The sequence below is a fragment of the Hemicordylus capensis genome, chromosome 1, assembly GCF_027244095.1.
Source record: "Hemicordylus capensis ecotype Gifberg chromosome 1, rHemCap1.1.pri, whole genome shotgun sequence".
NCBI lineage: Eukaryota > Metazoa > Chordata > Lepidosauria > Squamata > Cordylidae > Hemicordylus > Hemicordylus capensis.
The window spans coordinates 150,057,706-150,079,857 of record NC_069657.1 but is presented as its reverse complement, the minus strand read 5'-3'; the positions used below and the strand labels follow the sequence as shown (position 1 = coordinate 150,079,857).

The 22,152-nt window shown below is 48.8% G+C and overlaps 1 protein-coding gene across 8 annotated transcripts in view; it reads right to left on the bottom strand.

Moving 5' to 3' along the window:
* USP37 (ubiquitin specific peptidase 37) overlaps positions 1-22,152 on the bottom strand; it is an 85,054-nt gene that overhangs the window by 10,478 nt on the left and 52,424 nt on the right. For all 8 annotated transcript variants that reach the window (XM_053286719.1, XM_053286738.1, XM_053286759.1 and 5 more), the window contains exons 18-19: positions 8,134-8,389; positions 7,181-7,347 (exon numbers count right to left, since the gene is read on the bottom strand). In XM_053286719.1, the coding sequence (XP_053142694.1) occupies positions 7,181-7,347; positions 8,134-8,389 (423 nt within the window). The remainder of the gene's footprint in view (positions 1-7,180; positions 7,348-8,133; positions 8,390-22,152) is intronic.

Genomic DNA, 22,152 nt, shown 5'->3' with positions numbered 1-22,152 from the left:
TTGAATGGGGGTATAGATGAAAATTCCAGTATATACCCAATTCTTATGACTGTGAGGACCCATAAGTCTGATGTCACGGCCTCCCATGCTGAAAGGTAGGGGGACAGACAGGTGCCCCACTGGTGCTGGAGAGAAGAGCTGATCTTGTGGTAGCAAGCATGGTTTGTCCCCTTAGCTAAGCAGGGTCCACCTTGGTTGCATATGAATGGGAGACTAGAAGTATGAGCACTGTAAGATATTCCCCTCAGGGGATGGAGCTGCTCTGGGAAGAGCAGAAGGTTCAAAGTTCTCTCCCTGGCATCTCCAAGACAGGGCTGAGAGAGATTCTTGCCTGCAACCTTGGAGAAGCTGCTGCCAGTCTGTGAAGACAATACTGAGCTAGATAGACCAATGGTCTGACTCAGTATATGGCAGCTTCCTATGTTGCGGCCTGGGGAATCACTGTTTTTTGGGAAAGGTGGCAAGTTGCCTTGGTTTGTTGAGTGGCGTGTGTTGCATGTTGTATGAACAGCGCTTTCCATAGGGTTGAAGCTTTGGAGTGTGAAAGGAGCAGTCACCTTGGTGATATTGGTTGGAGGACTTCTGCTATCTAGGTGCAGATGGCTGGTAGCTCATGGAGCGAGCCGTGTTGCAAAGGTGTTGGACCTTTGGCAGTGTTTCGCCTGTCTTTTCTCCAAATAAAGCGCTGCCATCAAAGGGGAGATATTTGATATGGGAATAAGCAAGGCCAGAAGAACACAACCATGCATGACAATGGACTGCTATTGAGGTGGCCATGACCTTTGTGGCACATTCTGCCGAATGTCTGGCAGAGTACAGCTCCTGTTTGACTAACTGCACTGCCTCCTTAAAGGATGTTTTAGCCGGGTCCTTTTTATCTGGAGGTAGGTGATCTAAGAAGGGGGCTAGGTGCTCCCAAAGGAAATGATTTTAGTGGGCATTATAGGCCTGATAGTTGGCTAATTTGAAGTGCAGAGAAGAGATGGAATAGAAGCTTCTGCCAAAGGTATCAATTTCCTGCCCTCCCTATCTGGAGGAGCGGAGGTGGAGTGAGCCCTGGTCTTAGATATGGAAGACTCCACTACTACTCAGTTTGGTGTGGGATGACGCTGTAGGAAGTTTCCTGCTTGGTCCTCTGTGTGAACTCTGTAGGAGGATTCCAAGTACTTCTTTGTAGGATGTGGTAGCGAAGATGGCCATGCCTGGCAGGCCTTGGCAATATCCATGAGGGCCATATTCAAAGGAAGAGAAATAGGGGTTCTTGTATCCGCTTCTATCAGGACAAATAATGGGTCTGGTTCCACCTTACCCTTTTGGGTCAAGGGTATGCCTAAGGAAGTGGCCATGAGGGATATGTATTCCGTATAGATTTTTTAGTCCTCTGAAGGTGAACCTGGTTTTGAGTTGGTTCCTGTTGTGCAATGGCTAAGGTTGTGGCCTACGGAAATGGAGAACTGGGCATCGCCATCTTCATCAGTTTCTTGACCTGAGGTGTCCTCAGAGCTTTGAGGAGGTTGAGGTCAGCGTGTCTGGCCGTGATGGGGTCAGATTAGTGGCCTTACTGGCTTGAGTGAAATGGCATTGTGGGGTATCTCTGTTCTGGGTGTTTGAAGACATGAGTGGTCTTGCAGCTGTGGCTGTAGGCTTGGGTTTCAGTTGGTGCTGGGGCTGCTGAGGGACAGACATTGGTGGCGACATAGGTTGCTTAGGTAGGTGAGGGGGAGCTGAGATAGTACGTTGTGGAGAGAGTGAGCAATCTGGGTAGGTTTCATGGTAGTTCCAGTGGTTCAGCTGGGATCGTGCAGGCTGGTAGGGCCAGTGTGGGTGTAACACCACTGAGAGGTATCATAAGGGTTGAGGTCATGATGTTATAGGTCCTATAAGCCGGGCATTTGTCCCAATTGATGTAGTAAAGGTTAATATGGCGAGAATCCTTGTGCAGCCTATGGGCAGTATAAGCTCTTGAGGAGCTTGGGCGAGGACAACTAGGAAAAAGTGTCTCAAATGGTGCCTCCAAGTCCTCTTCTGTCATGCCCCCACTTGAGGACATTGGAGAGGAGTGCGGGGCAGGTGACTTACTAGAAAGTGGGGAGGCACCTGAGGAGGAGCAGGCTGGTGATGTGAATGGGGAGGTAATTGAGACAGGCCAGGGCAAGTGTTTGGCATGGGAGGGGCCAGCAGGGCCGGGTGATCTTTGGAGAGAAGCGTCAGGATCTCCTCAAGGACGCAGACGGAAAAAACGTCAGCAGCAGGTGAGGGAATTATGGAGGCATAGTCAACTGGCAAGAAGACAGCAGGAGCCGGATTGAATCTGTGGCAGCTGGCAGGGGTCGAGTGTTGATTAAGTGCATGTGGCTGCTGACTATAAATCAGGCAGCCTGTGCCTTGAACAAACTGCTCGAAACAACATGTCAAATCTGCTTTGAGTTTTATTCGGAGAGATTGTGACTTTGGAATTTGGGCTTCTCACTCCTCACTTCTGTATTCCTGGTGAGACTGTTAAACCTGACTATTTAGCAGTAAATCGGAAACTTGAGCTACCAGCTATTGTGCCATACACAGGTGGACAAATTGGTTGTACCCTTACAGCTCATTGAAAAAGTGTTTTATGCCTCCTGAAAAGTGATTACATGAAAAGCAATTGTCCCATGTATACCTGCATGCCTTTGATATGTCATTGAGTAAAGCAAAGCAAGTGTGAAAAGAGATAAAGTATTGTTTATTCCACAAAGATATTCTAAAATGGCTTGGACACATTTATTGGTACCTCTAGAAAAGATCATAAATAATTGGATTAGAGTGATGTTTAAAATTAGCTGTTTTCTTTAATTAGTATCACACATGTCTCCAATTGTGCAATCAGTCATTCAGCCTATTTAAATGGAGAAAAGTAGTCACTCTGCTGTTTGGTATCATTGTGTGTCCCACAATGAACATAGAACAGAGAAAGCAAAGGAGAGAGTTGTCTGAGGAGATCAGAAAAGAAATGTTAGACAAGTATGTTAGAGGCAAAGGCTATAAGACCATTTCCAAGCAGTTTGATGTTCCTGTGACAACAGTTGCAAATATTATTAACAAGTTCAAGGTCCATGGGACTTTAGCCAACCTCCCTGGACGTGGCCGCAAGAGGAAAATCGACCCCGGAATGGGCAGAAGGATAGTGAGAATGGTAGACAAAAAGCTGACAACTTCCAAAGAGATACAAGCTGAACTCCAAGGTCAAGGTCCATCAGTGTCTGATTGCACCATCCGTCACTTTTTGAGTGACAGTGGGCTCAATGGAAGAAGACCCAGGAGGACTCCACTGCTGAAAGAAAAACATAACAAAGCCAGACTGGAATTTGCTAAAATGCATATTGACAAGCCACAATGCTTCTGGGAGAATGTTCCTTGGACAGATGAGACAAAACTGGAACTTTTTGGCAAGTCACATCAGCTCTATGTCCACAGACAAAAAAATGAAACTTTCAAAGAAAGGTACACCATACCTACTATGAAACATGGAGGAGGCTCGGTTCTGTTTTGGGGCTGCTTTGCTGCATCTGGCACGGGGTGCCTTGAGTCTGTGCAGGGAACAATGAAAAGACTATCAAGACATTCTGGAGCGAAACGTACTGCCCAGTGTCAGAAAGCTCTGTCTCAGTCGCAGGTCATGGATCCTCCAACAGGATAATGACCCAAAACACACAGCTAAAAGCACCCAAGAATGGCTAAGAATAAAGCATTGGACTATTCTGAAGTGGCCTTCTATGAGCCCTGATTTGAATCCTATCGAACATCTATGGAAAGAACGGAAACATGCAGTTTGGAGAAGACACACTTCAAACCTGACACAGCTGGAGCAGTTTGCTCAGGAAGAGTGGGCCAAACTACCTGTTGACAGGTGCAGAAGTCTTAATGAGAGCTACAGGAATCGCTTGTTTGCAGTGATTGCCTCTAAAGGTTGTGCAACAAAACATTAGGTTAAGGGTCCCATCATTTTTGTCCATGCCATTTTCATCTGTGTTATTATTTGAAATATTCTGTTGCATCAAAACTCTAAAGCAAAGCCTGATTTTTGTTAAATGCAGAACAAACAACGATGGGTGCCAATTACATTTGTCAGTTTCAAGTTATTTCAGAGACAATTGTGGGTTCTTCTTTTTTCGTAGAGGGGTAGCAACACATTTGTCCACGTGTGTATATTTCTGGCCAGCATCTTCCGTCGAGTAAGCTCGTGACACCTTCTTCAATTGGGCAGTCGTCATAATCTAGATCCTCCTGTGGAGAAATTTCAAGGTCTGACAGGCTCTCTGGATCAAAATTCTCTTTCTGATCAAGAAAACTGACCATCAGTACTGAGGTCGGTATGGAGGCCCTGGTGTTCAAGGGGGCTAATAGCCAAGTATTATTGAATAGGCGCTTCCTGGCAATGAGAGAGTCTGCATTTTTTCTTAGGCTTGAGGAGGGCAGGAGCCTCTGAGGAGGGCGCCAGCACTTGAGAAGTTTGGAGGGTGGTAGAGGCACCTCCTTTTTCTTCTTTTTGCACTTAGTGGAAGCATTTTAGCCCGAGGCCGATCTATCGGCCATGGCTGGGGTAGCCACCGTAGCAGAGGACACGGACTCTGGTGCCGTGGGAGCCATAGGCTCTGAAGGCTGTGAGGAGGCCGGTACACTGACCAAGCTGGTAGTGGCTGAGGCAAGGGGCTGTGAGCCCAAGAAAGGCATGAGCAGGATAGAAGCGGCCTGCATGACCAGGGTAGAAGCTGCCTCCAAAGATAGAAGGGTTTGTTCCCAGTCAATTTGGCGCAGTATGCGCAAGTTTCAACCTTGTGGGCCTTGCTGAGGCAAAAGAGGCAAAGGCTGTAGTGGTCAATAAATGGGAGTTTGGCCCTACAGTGAGCGCAACATTTGAAAGTGGTCTTGCTGGCCATAAGAGGCTGAAGGAACGGAAAAAATGCCGGCCCCTGCATGAGGTGGCTGGAAAGGAAGGTGGGTGGGGAACACGAAATAAATCAAACCGCTGACTGAAAGAGTGGAAAAAAATGAAATAATAATGAGAAAGAAGAACAAACTAGAGGTTGGAGATAGGAAAAGGAATAAAAGTTTTTTTAAAATTTTTGATATAGCTTGGAGCAACTCACAATCCAAGTGTCTCTATCGGCAGATGAAAAAAGACTGAAGGAGGGAGGCCATGATGTCAATGGAAGGGGGATGAGCTACCGCCTACTGGGAAGGAAAGTAGCTTGGAATAACGCCGACAAGGTCTCTGCACAGGCACAAAGCCCATTCGTGTAAAGCACAGAGACCATGTCGAAGAACCAGTCTTGGTCACTCAGATAAGTAGAATACACTTTTTTGTTTTCCATCCCCCGCTTTTGTTCCTCTGACTTTTCTTTGTTCTACATGGGAAGCGCTTTCAGATATTCAGTAACCAGAAACCTTTTCAGTACCCCTGGAATGTTCGATCCTTACCCCATAAAACATGCCCACTATCCCCTCCCAAATAACACAATTTTAGGATTCATTCTTGAGACTGCTGCCCATCTGGATCACACCCCAGAATCTTTCCCTCTTGAGAACCAGCTTGTCAATGGTTCACCTGGGATAGGTAAATATGCCCCTATCCTGGACATGAGTGAGTGAGTGTGAGAGTGAGAGGTAGGAATCCAGCTAGCTAGGCTAGGAAGTTTCCATGAGCTAGTAGCTCCACTTCACCCATCAAGTCACGGTCAGAAAACCGAGCCGCGGCTGAGTCAAGCGACTAGGAAGCTGTCTCTCCCTGACCTTTCTTGCTCTGTCTACCCAGGTCTACTCGGGCTTCTGGTTCAAGTTACCCCTGCTCCTTTCTACCTAAGACCAGTGGGACCAGTTTGGATTTGGTATCCAAAACTCTTTGGGTACCAGGACTTCAGACTTCTTGCTCCTTTCTCAACCCACTTAAAAGCTTTGTCTCCCCACTGTCTATCTGTTCTCAATGTCCTTGTCTATCCTTACATACTCTCTGACCCTGCTGATGAGTTTGAGCACATACACAATTCCCTGCTTCCTCCCTCCGGACCTTCCTGGACCAGGAATATGAATCTAATCAAGTTCCCTCCTTAAGTACACTCTGCTAGCCCTCTGGAAATCCAGTTGGAAGTAGTAGCTGGCTTTCGCTCCCTGGACTTGCTCAGGGATGCGTTGCTGGTGGCCCTCATGTGATACTCCAGTCTGACCCTCACCTGATGTTGCTCCCGTGTGCATCTCACTTCCTTCTCAGGTTTGTGGATCGACCCCAATCTACCCCAGGACACTGAACTAGCTCAGGTCCACATTCCTGTACCCTCCGTTTTCCCTATGGATTCCTGTACCGACCATTCTCTCTCCCTATACCCAATGTCAGTCAGATAATGTTTGTCTTGTCTGTCCCCCTCATTTATTTAAAATATTTATACCGCGCCCCTCCAGTACACTACTGCTCAGGGCTGCTCACAACAATAAAATAGATAAATATACAATCAAAGTAATAAAATTAACCAAATTGTGTAAACGTTAAAAGTCAGGTTAAAAACCACAATTAGTATAAAGTTCAAATTTAAAAATTTTAGATTTTAAATTTTAATTTTTAGTTTTTAAATGCTAAAAACAGAGAGATATAAAAACTAAAAAACCCACCAGATATTACCAAAAAATGGAGCATTAAAAAACCCTCCTTTAAAAGGTGTGTTTTAGTGTTTTTTTAAACACACTGAGGGAGGGAGCATTTAAAAACACTGAGGTAGGTCATCCTTCCCTCCTTTGGAGACTACCTTTAGCACAGACACATATATACATATCCACCTTATCTTTTAATAGTCATTTAGGTAACGATGAGCGAAGATAAAGCGATAGCGCCTAGACACATGTTTCATCTTACGTATTCAAGTGTCATGTTATTATTATTATTATTTATTTGATTTCATACCACATGTTCAAGTCATCAGACCTCACTTTGTATTCAATAACATGAATTTATTCAACTCTTAAGTTGTAGGAGTTAATTCTCATTTTAGAACCACGCCTTGGGTCCCAAGAGGGGTACACATCACCTCCAGTAACACAAGCAGCTCTAAACTACCTTTGAATGTCCAGAAGTTCAAATAATGGTTTGGGTTCTTGCCTACAGTTTTGTGTTATGCCTGAACTCAGCCACTGGGCATTATATGGTATGAGCTCTTACTTGTTCTTGGAGGCTCTGAGCCAAAGCTTCTTGTAGCTCCTGTTCCTCTCTTTCTCGCTCCATGTCAAAGTGCTGCAGCCATTCAACTTCCCCCTGAGTGCCTTCCGGAGTTTTATTTTCCTTGTTCTCATCAAAATCTTTAGTTGTCTCAGTAAAGTTGGCAAAACCTATAGAAAATAACATAACATGCTTATGTTTTACTTTTCTTTCTGGGAGAAACTGGGAAAAAGACTATTCTCTTGAAGGCTATTAACCAAATCCTTTTCATGCCATTCAATCTCAGGAGCAGAGTGACATCTACTGGCTTGGGAGTATCTCATGACAGATGCTGTCAAAGAGGAAAAATGTTGCTTTCAGCAAGGATGAGGTTTTCCCTATCTGATCAATTCTTGAAAAAAGGTAACTTGCAGTCATGTACCTTAAATCTGTATTATGAGGAAAATCAAGATGCCAAATTCACTCATTTTTGCCTTTCCTGACTTCTGGTATAATTTAGTATTCTCAAATATAGTATTTCTATTTAATTTGCTAGACACAGGAGGAAAAAATCTCATCTGATCCTGCAACTTGAGTAGTTTTTTAAAAATCTGCTTTTCTTTCACTTGTAGACTGACACTGTGATTCATGCTAATTTCCCTAATAGGTAATTTGGGCAGTCATATTTTACAGGTGGAAGTGCCAACCACCTGCCAACCCTACATGGGTTTCACCATTTAGAAGTAGGAGACCTTTCAACATGAAGGTATAATTCTCAATAAATAAATAAATTTCATTAATTGTATTACAAACATGTGTAAGTTGCTTAAAATTTTACAGTCTGAGTGCCTTATTGATTCCCACTTAATTCCCCAACCTTCCTCTTCCCCATACACTTTCCCTCAACACTGACTTTACAATTTCAACATTTCGTTAAACATTTCTCTAAATTAAAAACTTCATCTTCTCTCTCTCACCTGACTCGGTAGCTGTTTTGGGTTTCTCCACATCCATAGGCTCGAGATTTTCAGGTAACTCCTGTAATTCGTCATCTCCAAAGCCAGTATCTGGACTATTTGTAGGCCTCTCTTCATCATGGCTCAGTGATAGTGATGCTTCCCTTTTACTAATTTCCAAGACAGCTGCTAGTAACTCATCCTCATTCATCCCATCAAATCCAGCATTAGATGGCTCTGAAGGTTTTTCACTTTCTGTTTTACTTTTCTTTGAACTCTGCAGGTGAGTAAAGGCACAATATGTTGGCTATACGTGACTATGCACATTCTTCCCTCAGATTACCACTTGAGAGGTAAAAGTGAGTTTGTCACTGAGTACATAAGCCTCAAATTAAAATGACTTTAGGGTTCAGAGTTGTCTAACATGTTTCAAGTTCTGAGGATTTAAAGATACAATAGTTCTATTCACATGTTATGTTCAATGCGCAATCTGTGCACAGTGTACACAGGTACAGATCATGTACAGTTCATGTACAGTTATTCACTAGGGCTGTGCACAGACCAGATTATAAACCTGATTGTGATCCAGATCATTCTTGCATCATACCCACAATACAGGGATGGTCACATCCACCTAATAATCGGTATCAGCTTGATACACCAGGATAGGGAAGGGGATTTCTTTAAATGAAGATCTGACTTTTCTGGAGTAATTGACTGCCTTCTGGACAGCCACAGTAGTGGCATTTCAAACTGCTGCCTTTCCTTCCCTGGTCTTGCCCTATAGTGTACCAGGAAAGGAAGCAACATCATGATGTTGCATCCTTTTCCTAGTACATTACTAGGAAAAAGGTACATTGGTACTCACCGTGAAGGTGTCTTCTAGCTGGTGTAGAAGAGGTCACCCAACGTGTAGGAGGTCACCCAACGTGGGATTACATCCCTCCACATGCTCCAGAAGGCAGGAAGTAGAAAAAACTGAAGACTCAACCCAGTGCATGTGGGCGTATACCTTCAGTACCTAAAACAGCTCAAGCTCCAGAAGAAATAACATAACCACAACATGAACAGGAAAATAGCATAACATAACCCAGGACAAGAAGAGGAAGAGCAGAACAGAGTAGCCCTCCCTCCCGGTCAGAGATCCAGCCAAGGAAAAGAAACAAACCCCGGGTGGGCCTTGGGTGACCTCTTCTACACCAGCCAGAAGACACCTTCACGGTGAGTACCAATGTACCTTTCTCGGCTGGTGTAGGAGGTCACCCAACGTGGGAGATACCACAGCACCAACCACGGGAGGGAAACAGAGTCCCCAAACACTGGATCTACTGAGCCGGAAGGACCCTCTGAAGGACCCTCCGACCAAAGGCCGCCCTTGCCGAGGCGTGCTCGTCCAACTTATAATGTCTTGAAAACGTGAATGGAGACGACCACGTAGCTGCCTTGCAGATCTCCTCCAGCGATGCCGCGGAGGACAGTGCCTCCGACGTGGCCGCTGATCTCGTCGAGTGGGCCGTAACCTGATCAGGAACTGGCAGGTCCTGCAACCTATACGACTCCACGATACAGGACTTCACCCATCTGGCGATGATTGCTGCTGAAACCTTCAGACCCAACTTGGCCGACTTGAATGCTACAAACAGGGCGTCAGATTTCCTAAATGATTCCGTCCTACGTAGGTAGACCTTTAGCGCCCGACGGACATCCAAACGGTGCCATTCCTTCTCAGCAGGGTGTCTAGGTTCTGGGCAGAATGAGGGAAGAAAGATGTCTGCAGCCCTATGGAAGATTGAGTTCACCTTGGGAGCGAAGGACGGATCGGGAATGAGTCGAACTGCATCCTTAGAGAAGACACACAGGCCACTCTTAACGGATAAGGCCTGCAGCTCCGAGACCCTTCTGGCCGATGTTATAGCCACTAGAAAGGCCACCTTCCATGAAAGTAGCTGAAGAGAGGTGGAACGCAGCGGCTCGAACGGGTGAAATTGAAGCCCTCGCAGCACCACATGCAAGTCCCAGGATGGGAAACGGTGACAGACTGGCGGCGATAAGTGTGCTGCCCCTCTCAAGAATTTCTGTAAAAGAGGGTGTTTAGCTTGGGAGGCACGCTGTTGTGGGAACAGCATCTGGACCAAACACGCCGCTTGCCGCTTGAGGGTGTTAGGTTTTAGGCCCATGGAGAGACCATCCTGGAGAAAATCCAGTAGCTCCCGCAACTTACAATTGTCGGGCTGCAGACCACGCCGAGCCGCCCAACGAAGAAAACTTCTCCAAGTTGACTGATAGATCCTATTGGTAGAACCCTTCCTGGAGGCGAGGATGGTCTCAATAACCTGCTCCGACAATCTTTCCCGGCCTAGGATAGCCCGTTCAGCTTCCACGCGGTCAGTTGCAACCATTCTGGTTCTGGGTGGAGAATTGGGCCTTGCTGTAGCAGGTCTGGACGACAAGGAAGTCTGAGGGGCCTTTCCATGGCCAGCGCCATGATTTCGGAGAACCAGGGTCTCCTGGGCCAGTAGGGCGCGATCAAAATCATGGAGGACCGGGACCCCCGAAGCTTCCTCAGGCACCGAGATAGTAAAGGAACTGGAGGAAAGGCGTACAGCAGCGAACGAGGCCACGGTGTCGACAGAGCATCCACTGCTTCCGCCCCCTCCGACGGGAAGCGCGTATAGAACCTCCGCAGCTTGGTGTTCTCCCTGGACGCAAAAAGGTCTACGCACGGGTTGCCTAGCCTCTCCGTCACCCACTGGAACACCGAGGGATGGAGGCCCCACTCCGCCGGCTGAATCGGCTGTCGACTGAGCCAATCCGCCCGTACATTGGAGGCCCCGCTCACATGATGTGCCAGGATAGATAACAAGTTCCGCTCTGCCCAATCCAGCAGGGTCACTACCTGTAGATGGAGGGACCTCGACCTCGTCCCCCCTTGCCTGTTGATGTGTGCCTTGGTCGCGGTGTTGTCCGTGCGCACCAAAACGTTCCGACCCTGCACCAGCGGCCGGAAGGACCTTAGGGCCAGGAACACTGCCCGCAGCTCGAGCCAATTGATGCTGTGACAGGATTCCTCTCTGGACCACTGGCCCTGAGCAGATTCGTTCCGGCAGTGCGCACCCCAGCCCCACAGGCTGGCGTCTGTTGTGACTAGAATCCTTTCTGGTTCCAGAAACGGTCTCCCCTGGACGAGGTTTTTTTGAACTGTCCACCACTTGATCGCCTCCCTCAAATCCCTGGGTAGGAGAATCTTCTTGTCTCGCCGCAGCGCAATTCTGCTTTGATGGGGAAGAAGAGCCCACTGCAATCTGCGAAGGTGGAGCCTTGCCCAGGGAACCGAGTCCATGGCCGCTACCATGAGCCCGAGAAGTCTTGCTAACTTGAGGAGGCTGGCTTGGTCTTTCCTCAACACTCTGCTGGCCAGGGATGACAGGACCTCCAACCTGTCCTCTGGAAGGAACAGTCTGCAGACCGCAGTGTCCATGATGACTCCCAGATGATGAAGGCGCTGGGACGGTGTCAGGTGGCTTTTGGCCAGGTTCACCAGGAAGCCGTGCTGTCTCAGTAGAGAGAATGTCCTGGACAAGGCAGAGCTCACGGCCTCGGCTGAGCTTGCTCGAATCAACAAGTCGTCTAAATAAAAATAAAGATGAATGCCCTCCATGCGAAGGATGGCTACTAGGGGGCTCAGGATCTTTGTGAAGACCCTGGGGGCCGATGAAAGTCCGAATGGCAGTGCTCGGTACTGAAAATGCCTTCCCTTGTAACAGAAATGCAGCAGAGGTCGACTGAGGGGGTGGATAGGTATATGGAGATAGGCATCCTGAAGGTCTATGGATACCAAGAAGTCGCCTGCCTGCAGAGCCTCTGAGATGGTGCGCAGAGTTTCCATCTTGAAGTGCTTCTTTATCACGAATTTGTTGACGGGGCGCAAGTTCAGTACCGCCCTTGCTGACCTGTCCTTCTTTGGCACAGTGAAGATTACAGAGTACATGCCCCGGCCCCTCTGGTCCAATGGGACCTCCTCTATGGCTCCTATTTCCATCAGATGTTGTATGGCTAGCAGGAGGCCCTTGTGCTTTGCGATGTTCTTTGATCTTGGGGTGAGGAGGAACCTGTTGCCAGGGCGACTTGAGAGTTCCACCCTGTAACCGTGCTTTACAATAGAAAGAACCCAATTGTCTGAAACGGACTCTTTCCAGATGTACCAGAAGTCCAATAGTCGAGCCCCCACCCTGCCGGCCAGAGAGTCAGGAATGCTGCTTGGGGCCCCGGGACTGGGGGTTGAAGGATTGACGGTTCTGGGTATGAAACGATTGCCTGCCCTGACCCCTAGATCTATTCCACTGGGGCCGAAAAGGGCGGAAGGAGTCCCTCTGCCTGAATTGTGGTCTGAAGGATCTATAGGTTTGAGTATTCCTGTGAGGAAAAACCTTATCTTCCCTTGCGCGTGACCGATGGCAATGCCTTACGCTTGTCCTGGGTCTCAATGAGCACCTCCTTGAGTGCTTCATCCCCAAAGAGCTTGCCTCCTGCATAAGGAACAGCTGCCAGGTTCGCCTTAGAGGTGTTGTCAACTTTCCAATATTTGAGCCAAATATTGCGCCTGGCTAGCACACCTGCGCCCAACGCTCGAGCCGAGAAGCGCACACTATCGAAAGTAGCATCTGCTGCCAGGGCAGCCGCTTTTTGAAGACGTATTAGTTTGCGGCGCATCTGAGATTCGTCTGCCGGCGGGTCATTAAGCAGCTCATCGATCCATAACACTGAAGCTCTCGACACCAATGAGGCTGTAGTGTCGGCCCTGATAGCCATAGCCGATAAATCATGGACCCTACGTAGGGCTGCTTCCGCTTTTTTGTCTGCAGGATCCTTAGAAGTGGAATCCCCATCCTTGGGGACCACCACCCCGCTAAGTAGGGCTCCAAAAGGGGCATCCGTAAGAGGTACTTTTAACAGCTTTAAGGTCTCGTCATCAAAGTCATATAACTTAGAAGCAGTCGCTGGCGCACGCTTAGCAGAGGCGATGGCAGACCACTCCTCCTTAATAGTGGTAGTGAACCCTTCAGGCATCACTGCCTTAGACTGGAATGGCTTCGAATTGGGGAGAACAAGGGAGCCCTTGGATACAGGGTTCTCCTCCTCAGGTGCCACTGGCTTCAGACCCAAGGCAAGCAGGGATCGGTTAATGATAGCCTGGACATCCTCTTTCAGAGAGAGTCTTTGGCTTTGCGCCCCCGGTCCCTGTTCCTCGGGAGTCTCGCCATCCTCCTCAGAGGATGTATCGGGAACCTGGTCCCCGCTCTCTACTCCAGCCATCTCCCCTTTGTGCTGCATAATGTCGGGAGACTCCTCCCCTGAATCCTCTGAAGAGCGGAGCTCCTGGGAACGAGCGAAAGAGGTCACCCTCCTGGTGCGCCTAATTCGCTTCCTGACTGGGGACTCATCCTGGGAATCCGAAGGTGACGATGCCTCTGCCCGCCGCCTAGGCGCTCTGTCCCTGGACCGCCCCTTCAGTGCTGCTGCCAGCGAGCGCTGAACCGCCTCCTCGATCCAGCTCCTTAGGGCTGCAGGATCCATGGATCTCCCGGGGCTACCTGCTAGGTTGTCACCACCCGGTGGTTCAATGCCAGGGGAGCCCCTGCCTACAGATTGCAGGTCCGCCTCCCCGCTCCCCCGCGAGGGCCCCGGTCTCACCGGTAACTGCCGGGTAGGGCTGCCGCCATCGTCCTGCTGCCTGTCGGGCTGCTCCGACTCTCCCCCGTGCTCCGATCGTTCAGGGCTGGGGGGCTGCCGCTGAGCGGACTGCCGGTCCTCCGCGGAACCGCCCACCGACTCCCTCGCTGGGCGGCCGGCCGCTGGAGACAAGGGGGGCGGGGAGAGTAAGCACGCCTCCTCCAAAATGCGCCCGGGCAGCCGCGTAGGCGAGGCTGCCCTCTGAGAGTGCGCTCTTGGCAAAGTTTCCCGCTCGGCGTGACTCTTCTTCTTCCTCTTCTGCCTTTTTTGTGGCGGAGACGCCGAGCGGAGGCGATCGTGCCTGGTGTTAGACCTGGCATCCACACCCTGGCCTTCGTACTGAGGGGAAAGCCGCTGTGGCCTGCTGGCGCCAGCAAGGCTCCCCCTAGTGGCCGACATGTTGAAAACGTCCCTTTCGGCTGTTCGGGCCTTTGGCGGGAAAGACCGTTTGCGGGCCTTTTGCTCCCTTAAAGCCAGGATTCCAAGGCCTCCCTTCGCGGCCATCGGACGGAGGCCGTCGGAAGGTGATAAGAATGAGGGAGACAGAGTAATAAGCAGCCGAAAGGAGATAAAGATGCAGCAAGAGAGAGAATAAAAGGGGTTTTTGTTTTTTTTAAAAAAAATAGGTAGAATTAGGCAATAGAGAATATAAGAAAAATATCTAGATCAGAACAGTAGAAGAAGAATAGCAGAAAACAGCGGATAATAGGAAAATACACGAAGCGAGCTGAGTGATAGAACCTCCTGGAGCGAAGGCAGGAAGTAGAACTGAAGGTATACGCCCACATGCACTGGGTTGAGTCTTCAGTTTTTTCTACTTCCTGCCTTCTGGAGCATGTGGAGGGATGTAATCCCACGTTGGGTGACCTCCTACACGTTGGGTGACCTCCTACACCAGCCGAGAACGGAGCATTGGTTTCACTTACCGTGAAGGCTTCTTCTGGTTGCTGGGGCCAGGGACATCTCATGGGTTATCCTCTCTCAAGAGCTCCAGGCAGGACAGAAAGTAAATAGTTAAAAAACTAAGCCACACCCACTAGAGCCTGAGGGGGATAACCCCACCCAGTTCTTTCGGGCCGAGACATAAGAGGACAAAGGCAATACAAAACAGTAGAAAACAGCAGGTCAGAATAAACAGTTTTAAACATTCCAGAATAACAGAGTGTAGCAACCAACTGTAGAAACTAAATGTCAGTCTCCACCATTTCAACAAAAGTAGACCAGAGCGCAAAATCACAACTGGGTGGGCCGAGATGTCCCTGGCCCCAGCAACCAGAAGAAGCCTTCACGGTAAGTGAAACCAATGCTCCGTTCTCGGTTGCTGAGGCCAGGGACATCTCATGAGACATACCACAGCTGTCCAACTCGGGTGGGAGCACTCTGGTCTACTAGCGAGGAAGAACTTGTTGCAAGATCCATCTGCCAAGGGTTGCCCGGGCAGACGCGAAATCCTCGATCTTGTAAAGTTTGGTGAAAGTGGAAGGCGATGCCCAGGTGGCCGCCTTGCAGATCTCTTCAACCAGTGCATTAGTGGAAAACGCCACTGATGCTGCTGCTGCTCTAGTAGAATGTGCAAAGAGATGCGTTTGTGGCCTCAGCTTCTGAACCTCGTAGGCCATCGATATACACGCTATAATCCACGTTGCAATCCTGGTCGAGGAATCTGGGACCCGCATGGAATGCAAACAGAGCGTCCGACAATCTGAATGAGGCTGAGCGTCTAATATAGACCTTAAGACATCGCTTAACGTCCAACTTGTGCCATTTCCGCTCCATAGGATGGACGGGTTTGGGGCAAAATGAAGGTAGGAACCCATCTTGCGATGGGTGGAAGGGGGACACCACCTTTGGCCTCATGAAGGGGTCTGGAATGAGCCTGATGGCCTCTTTCTGAAATATACAATGTGACTTGTTTTACAGACAGCACCTGCAGCACCGAGAAGAGCCTTGCTGAAGTGATGGCCACCAAAAAGGCCAATTTAAACTGTAAGATCCTGATCAGAATAGCTGCCAAAGGCTCCAAGGAGTGAGCTTGCAATGCCTTGAGGACAGTATGTAGTTCCCAAGAGGGTAACGTATGCACTGTTGGAGGTGACATCAGCGAGGCACCTCAAAGAAACTACGCTGGTGAGGATGTGACTGAGACATTTTGTCTTTTCTACTGAGAGCAACTCCATCAACGGCAATGCCTGCCGTTGCAGGGTATTCGGACATAGTCCCTTCTTGAACCCTTCTTGTAAGAAGAGCAGGAGATGATATAACTTAGCCGTGCCCTTCGGAACGGAGTTGCGAGACATCCAGCGAAGGAGTGCTCCCAATGTATATTGATAAATTCTCTCTGTCGATGGACTTTACGACGCCAGCATAGTGCTGAGAACTCCCTCCGAGTAGCCATGTTGGCTCAGGACTCGGCACTCAGTTTCCAAACGATGAGCCGAAACCAACATGGATTCTGGTGTAAAACTGGACCCTGATGGAGCAGGTCCGGGGTCTGAGGCAACTCCCAAGGTGGCTCCACCGCCAGATGGAGGAGCTCTGGAAACCAGGGTCTCCTGGGCCAGAATGGTGCCACTAAGAGTACTCTTGCTCGAAGACACATTCATTGCAGGACTCTGGCCAACAGAGGTGTCAGAGGATACGTATAAAGGAAAGCGTCTGGCCATGGACTGGATAGGGCATCCACTGCCATCGCCTCCCTGCATGGAAATCTAGGCATAAACGCTGGGGATTGTGCATTCTTCGGAGTCATGAAGAGGTCTACCTCGGGCATGCCCATCTTCTCTGTTATCTGGGTTAAAACTGATGGATTTAGAGCCCATTCCCCCAGTTGGATGTCAGCCCAGCTTAACCAGTCTGCAAACAGGTTCAGCTCTCCCTTGATGTGGTGTGCCATCAGGGAAGGAAGGTTGCTCTCTGCCCCAGACAGCAGAAGGACAGCCTCCTGGTGAGATGACCTGGACCCCCATTGCTTGTTTACATATGCCTTTGCCGTCGTATTGTCGGTCTTTACAAATACTTCAGTGCCTTGGATGATCTCCTGGAATGCTAGTAGCGCTAGGCAAATTGCATGGAGTTCCCTCCAATTTATGTTGTGAGAACGCTCCTCCGTGTTCCATAGCTGCTGCGCCAACTGGTTGAGGCAGTGGGCTCCCCAGCCCCTGTCAACTTGGGTCTGTTGTTCTGATGAACATCTGTGGGTCCAAGAAGGTCTTTTCCCAATTCAGGTTGTTGGAGTTGATCCACCAGCGGAGAGAGTGACGCAGGTCTGGTGGCAACTTCATAAGCAGTCTACACTTCCTTACGATTGCCTTCTGGTGGGGTAGGAGAAACCACTGGAGGTCGTGCAGATGAATTCAAGCCCACGGAACTGAGTCTGGTGCGGCCACCATCAAGCTCAGCAGTCTTGACAAGGAAGCCAGAGGAACTCTTGGATTCGCTAGGACCAGGTGAACCTCTGTCTGGATAGTCTGTAACCTGTCTGGTGGAAGCAAGAGGCGGTCCACTAAGGTAACTATGATTACCCACAAATGGCGCAGCCTGTGGCATGGCGTCAATTGACTCTTTTCTCCATTTATGATGAAACCATGGTTCGAGTGTTGCGATAGTTAAGGACCAAGTCCTGTTCTGCCTCTGGGAGAGATCTCGCCTGCAGCAACAATTGACTATCCCTTTCTGACAGAGTTGCACCACCAGTGGTGCCAACAACTTCGTGGAGACATGAGGGGCTGCTGTATTGAAAATGCCTTCCAGCATATCTAAACCGAAGGTACTGCCTGCTTTCCGGGTGTATAGGAAGATGCAGGCAGGCCTCTCTTAAATCTATGGACGCGAGCACATCCAGATGAAAGAGTGCCTCTGAAACTGCTCTTAGAGTTTCCATCTGGAAATGAGTTCTGTGGACCCATCTGTTCAAAAAATTTTAAGTCTAAAACAGCTCTCCTTGAACCGTCCCTTTTTGGGACGGTAAATAGGATAGAGGTGTTTGTTTTGCTGTTTTGGTTTGTTTGTTTTGTTTTAACTCCCTCTCCCTCCTGTGCCAGAGGCACTGGCTCCACTGCCCTGATGTCCAGGAGGAGTTGGATTGCCTAGACTATCGGCAAATGCTTTGAGAATGCTTTTGACCTTAGAGTGGGGATAAAGCAGCAGGGGGAGAGGAGTGAAACTCTATCCTGTAGCTGTGATGGATCAGCTGCAGAACCCAGTTGTCTGAGGTTAATCTTCCCAGGCTGGGGCGAGGTGAGACAAATGCCCTCCAAGCCTGAAATGCTTCAAGTCATTGTAGTGGCTTTTGCTGCTTTGACTGAGCAGCTTGCTGTTTGTAGGTACCAAACCCTCTAAAGGGTGCTCTCTGAGGATTCCAAGATCCCCTCTGGAATTTTGTATCTCTGTCCTGGCCCCTGAAGGGCCGGAAGCTATGAAAGGACCGATTGTATTGGAAGGGCCTTTTAAAAGGCTGTTTATCAGTCTTTTTATTGGTTGAAGGCATTGTCTTTCACTTATCAGACGATTCTACAAGAATGTCTTGTAGGGCAGACTCACCAAAAAGCTTCTTGCTGTCGTAAGAAACGGTAGCAAGGTTTAGCCTAGAGGTAGAACCAACCTGTCCAATTTTGAGCCACAAGTGGCGTCTGCCAACAAATGATGAAACTGCCTCTTGCGCTGAGAATCTAATCGTATCAAGAGTGGCATCGGCTATAAGGGCCTGCGCCTTCTGGATCTTGAATAGTTGCTGTCACATCTTAACTGGGTCCCCTGGAGGATCACTCAGAAGATTGACCACCAATAATAAGGAGTCACGGGCTGCCCTGGATGCTGCCGCTGTTGCACGGACCACCAGGCACACGTTCTCATGACACGATTAAATGACAGCTAGACCTTCTGGTCAGCTATGTCTTTTAGAGAAAACTCACCCTCTCGAGATGCCAAGGAATCCGACACCAATTGCGAAATCGGGGCATCCGCATTTGGTGTCCTCAACATATCTGTAGTGGTTTACTGAAAAGAATAAAGTTTGTTAGCCATGCACACAGCCTTGCAGCTGGAAGCTGGTGTCAACCATTCCTGTTTGACTACATCCACAAACAACTCTGGCATGGGCATCAGCCTGTCCTTGGGGTGTGCTCTAGGAAAGACCAAGTCCCCTTTGGCACAAGAGTCAAAACTCTGCCCAGCCTCAGTCCCATTGTTTTAATAATTCTGAACATCAGTGGGCTGAAGTCCTCTGCCACAAAGAGGTGCTGTGACACTGAGGCATCACCAGTGTCCTCCCCTCCAGACCACTGGGTCCGGATCAAAACCTCCTCCTGCATTAATTGGGTCTTCAGGGTCAGAAGGCAGATTAGGCCTCTCTGAGTCTGCAATGACTTTTTTTGGGGGGGGGGGAGGTGCAAGTAAACCCCTAGGGCCCCCAGAGTCTGATCAGAAGCATCAGAGGAATGGTCCCGTGCCACCTTGCCAGACAACTTGCCCAGCTCACTATGCTTAAGCTTGCTTTTGGCCTTCTTGGGAGAAGGACTGACAAACTCGCTAGGTGAGGAGCTCACACTGGGTGATTTATGCCTTCTCCCCTTTGTGGATCTCTCACTCCTCTTAGGGGGCCTAACCTGGTAGATGGTGCCAATGATTGCATTGTGAAACCATGCCAGCTACTCAGGTGGCAGCACAGACTTAGGTAAAACAGCAGAGTTAGAACTGGAGGATTCTTTAGGCCCAGTCTCTGCAGCAGACTCCCCCTGCTGGCCAAACAACATAGTCACAGTCTTAGGCTTTTCCCGCCCTTTTAGAGACTGTCTCCCTTTTACATTACCGGCTCCTTCAGGTAAAATGGAGGGATTCTTCGCAACCGTCGCCATCTTAGGAACAGAAGATGCCTGTGATGGCCTCGCTGCCCTGCCGGTCAGGTTGCTAGCCAGCTCGCCAATCCGCCTAATCTCTTCTGAGGTTGGTGGGGCGTTGGCAATAGGGAGCCTCCCAAAGCGCTCTTCACAGCCACTTCAAGCTGCCTGCAGCAGCGTGGCGCGCCGGGCCGCAGTAGAGCGAGTCTCGCAGCCCGAAGGCGGGATACTCGATGCGGCCCCTTCGACAATCGGGACGGGCGGCTCGAGAGTGGCCGTCACCGACGCGGTAAAATTACACCCTTCCAGGGGGGACTCCGTGGCCCATAGATGAGAGACGGCCGATCACGGACTGTCAACTCACTGCTGGCGAATTTTTCAGGAGGTTTTCGGGAGGTGGGAAAAGCGGCCTTGCTATGCAGGGCTTGCAGCAGCCTGCACCAATGGGGCCTACAAACGGCCCTGAAGCCTCCCAGGCCGAAAACATTCAAACTCTTCCCCTTGTTGGAGAAATTGCTCTGTACCTCTCTGACTGGCTCCAAGCAACGGAGAGGAAAGAGGAGATGAGGGGGGAGAGAAGTGTGGTGGGGAGAGAAACAGACAAAAGAAGGGTGGTTTTCTTTCTTTTCTTTTCTTTTCAGATAATAGCAAGTAATAAAGATCAGGGACAGAAAAAAAGGATTTGGAGAACAGAATACTGTAGTTAGAGAAGTAATATCAGCAGAAAATAGAGCTAGAAAAACGCTGCCTTGGAGCTTGCTGAGGACAGAAAGAACTGGGTGGGGTTATCCCCCTCAGGCTCTAGTGGGTGTGGCTTAGTTTTTTAACTATTTACTTTCTGTCCTGCCTGGAGCTCTTGAGAGAGGATAACCCATGAGATGTCCCTGGCCTCAGCAACCGAGAAAATGGCCATCCTATAGCAGGCTGCATAACTTCAGCCCTGCTGCAGAAGTTGGACTACAGTTCCCATAATCTCCAGTCACAGTGGCCAATAGTCAGGGATACTGGGAGGAGTTGTAGTCCAGCATCTGCAGGAGGGCCAAGGTTGTGTAGTCCTGCCCTATAAGTTACAGAGCATGGTCATTTTGCTTCTACTAATGCACCAGGAAAAGGACACAATGTCACAGTATTGCTTCCTTTTCTGGTACATTATAGGGAGAGACCAGGCAAAGAGAGACAGCAATTTGAAACACCACTGCTGTTGGCTGCCCAAAAGGCAGTCAATTTCTTCAGAGAAACCAGATCTTCATTAAAAGTTAAGCTCCACCCCCACCCTCTGATACTATTCAATAGAATACTAAAACGATTTGGTATTATACCATGTTGTCTATCAATACTGGAGACATTTTTCATCAGAATGATTTCTTATGAAAAATGCCCTGATAGGGTTTGCATCATGTTGGACCCGATTATTGGTCCAATGCAAAGCACAGCCCTATTATACACATGTTGTGTTGAAGACACACAAAGTAGTACAGTACACTTATTTGTACCTACATTTCAGGAGGTCTGTATTCAAGTGTACTTTTGAAATGTACAGACAGCTGAACACATATACAACATAATGTCTGAACAAGGGTAGTGAAGCCCCCCCAAAGGGATCTCCATTTGTTACCCTCAGAACTCACTGTTGTGTACATAGGTTATACAAAGTTCCAATGAACGCGGAACAGCAGGAGGCATTCAGGCATATAATGAAAGTACTGTAGTAGAAATTAGCTCTCCTGCCATGGTCCTGAAAGGCAGAGCTTAAATATTTTAAATAAATAACAGCAGATTGAGACAGCAGAAGATGGTAAACTTAAGGCAACAGAAGTGAAATTTAAAAAGAGCAATGCAATCCCAGCTGCGTCCCTCTGCCCCCAAAGTGAGTGACAATGTGCATGGGCCCTTAACTAAGGATCTTCAAAAATAAGGTAAACATTATCTGCACAATTGCCTCACCTCCTGAGCTGTTTGACACTATTGGGAACTACTACTGTATTTGTACCAGTCTATTGGGAAGTTTAGATGTTTGAAAAAAGGACTGCTCCACTGAATGCTAAAAAGGGCATATATAAGTGGCAGGGATCCAGCTGGATTAGCTTCTTCCACACAGATGCATCCCCAGAAGTCTCAGGCAGCTTTGAGTGGAGATATTTTCGACTGTCAACCAGCACAGAGATCAAACATGAAACTCAGACGACTTTGAATCCTGCCACCCAGTCACCCATTCCTCCTCAAAAGCAGAGCATGGCTAGGGAAGTATTGCAAGCCAAAGGACTGCAAAAGTCCTGGTCTGCCTGCTGCCCCCTCTCATAAATTGAGAAGCTTACTACCAAGACCAGCAAAGCTTCCTGATATACAGTTTCAGAAAGTGTCTCTCTCTCCATACCTCTTACAGGGGGTTAGGCAGGCTTTGGAAAAATCTTAAAGAAACTAGTGGGATGAGATGATTAGCAAGGTGCTTATCTTTTTCACACAATGCATAATCCAC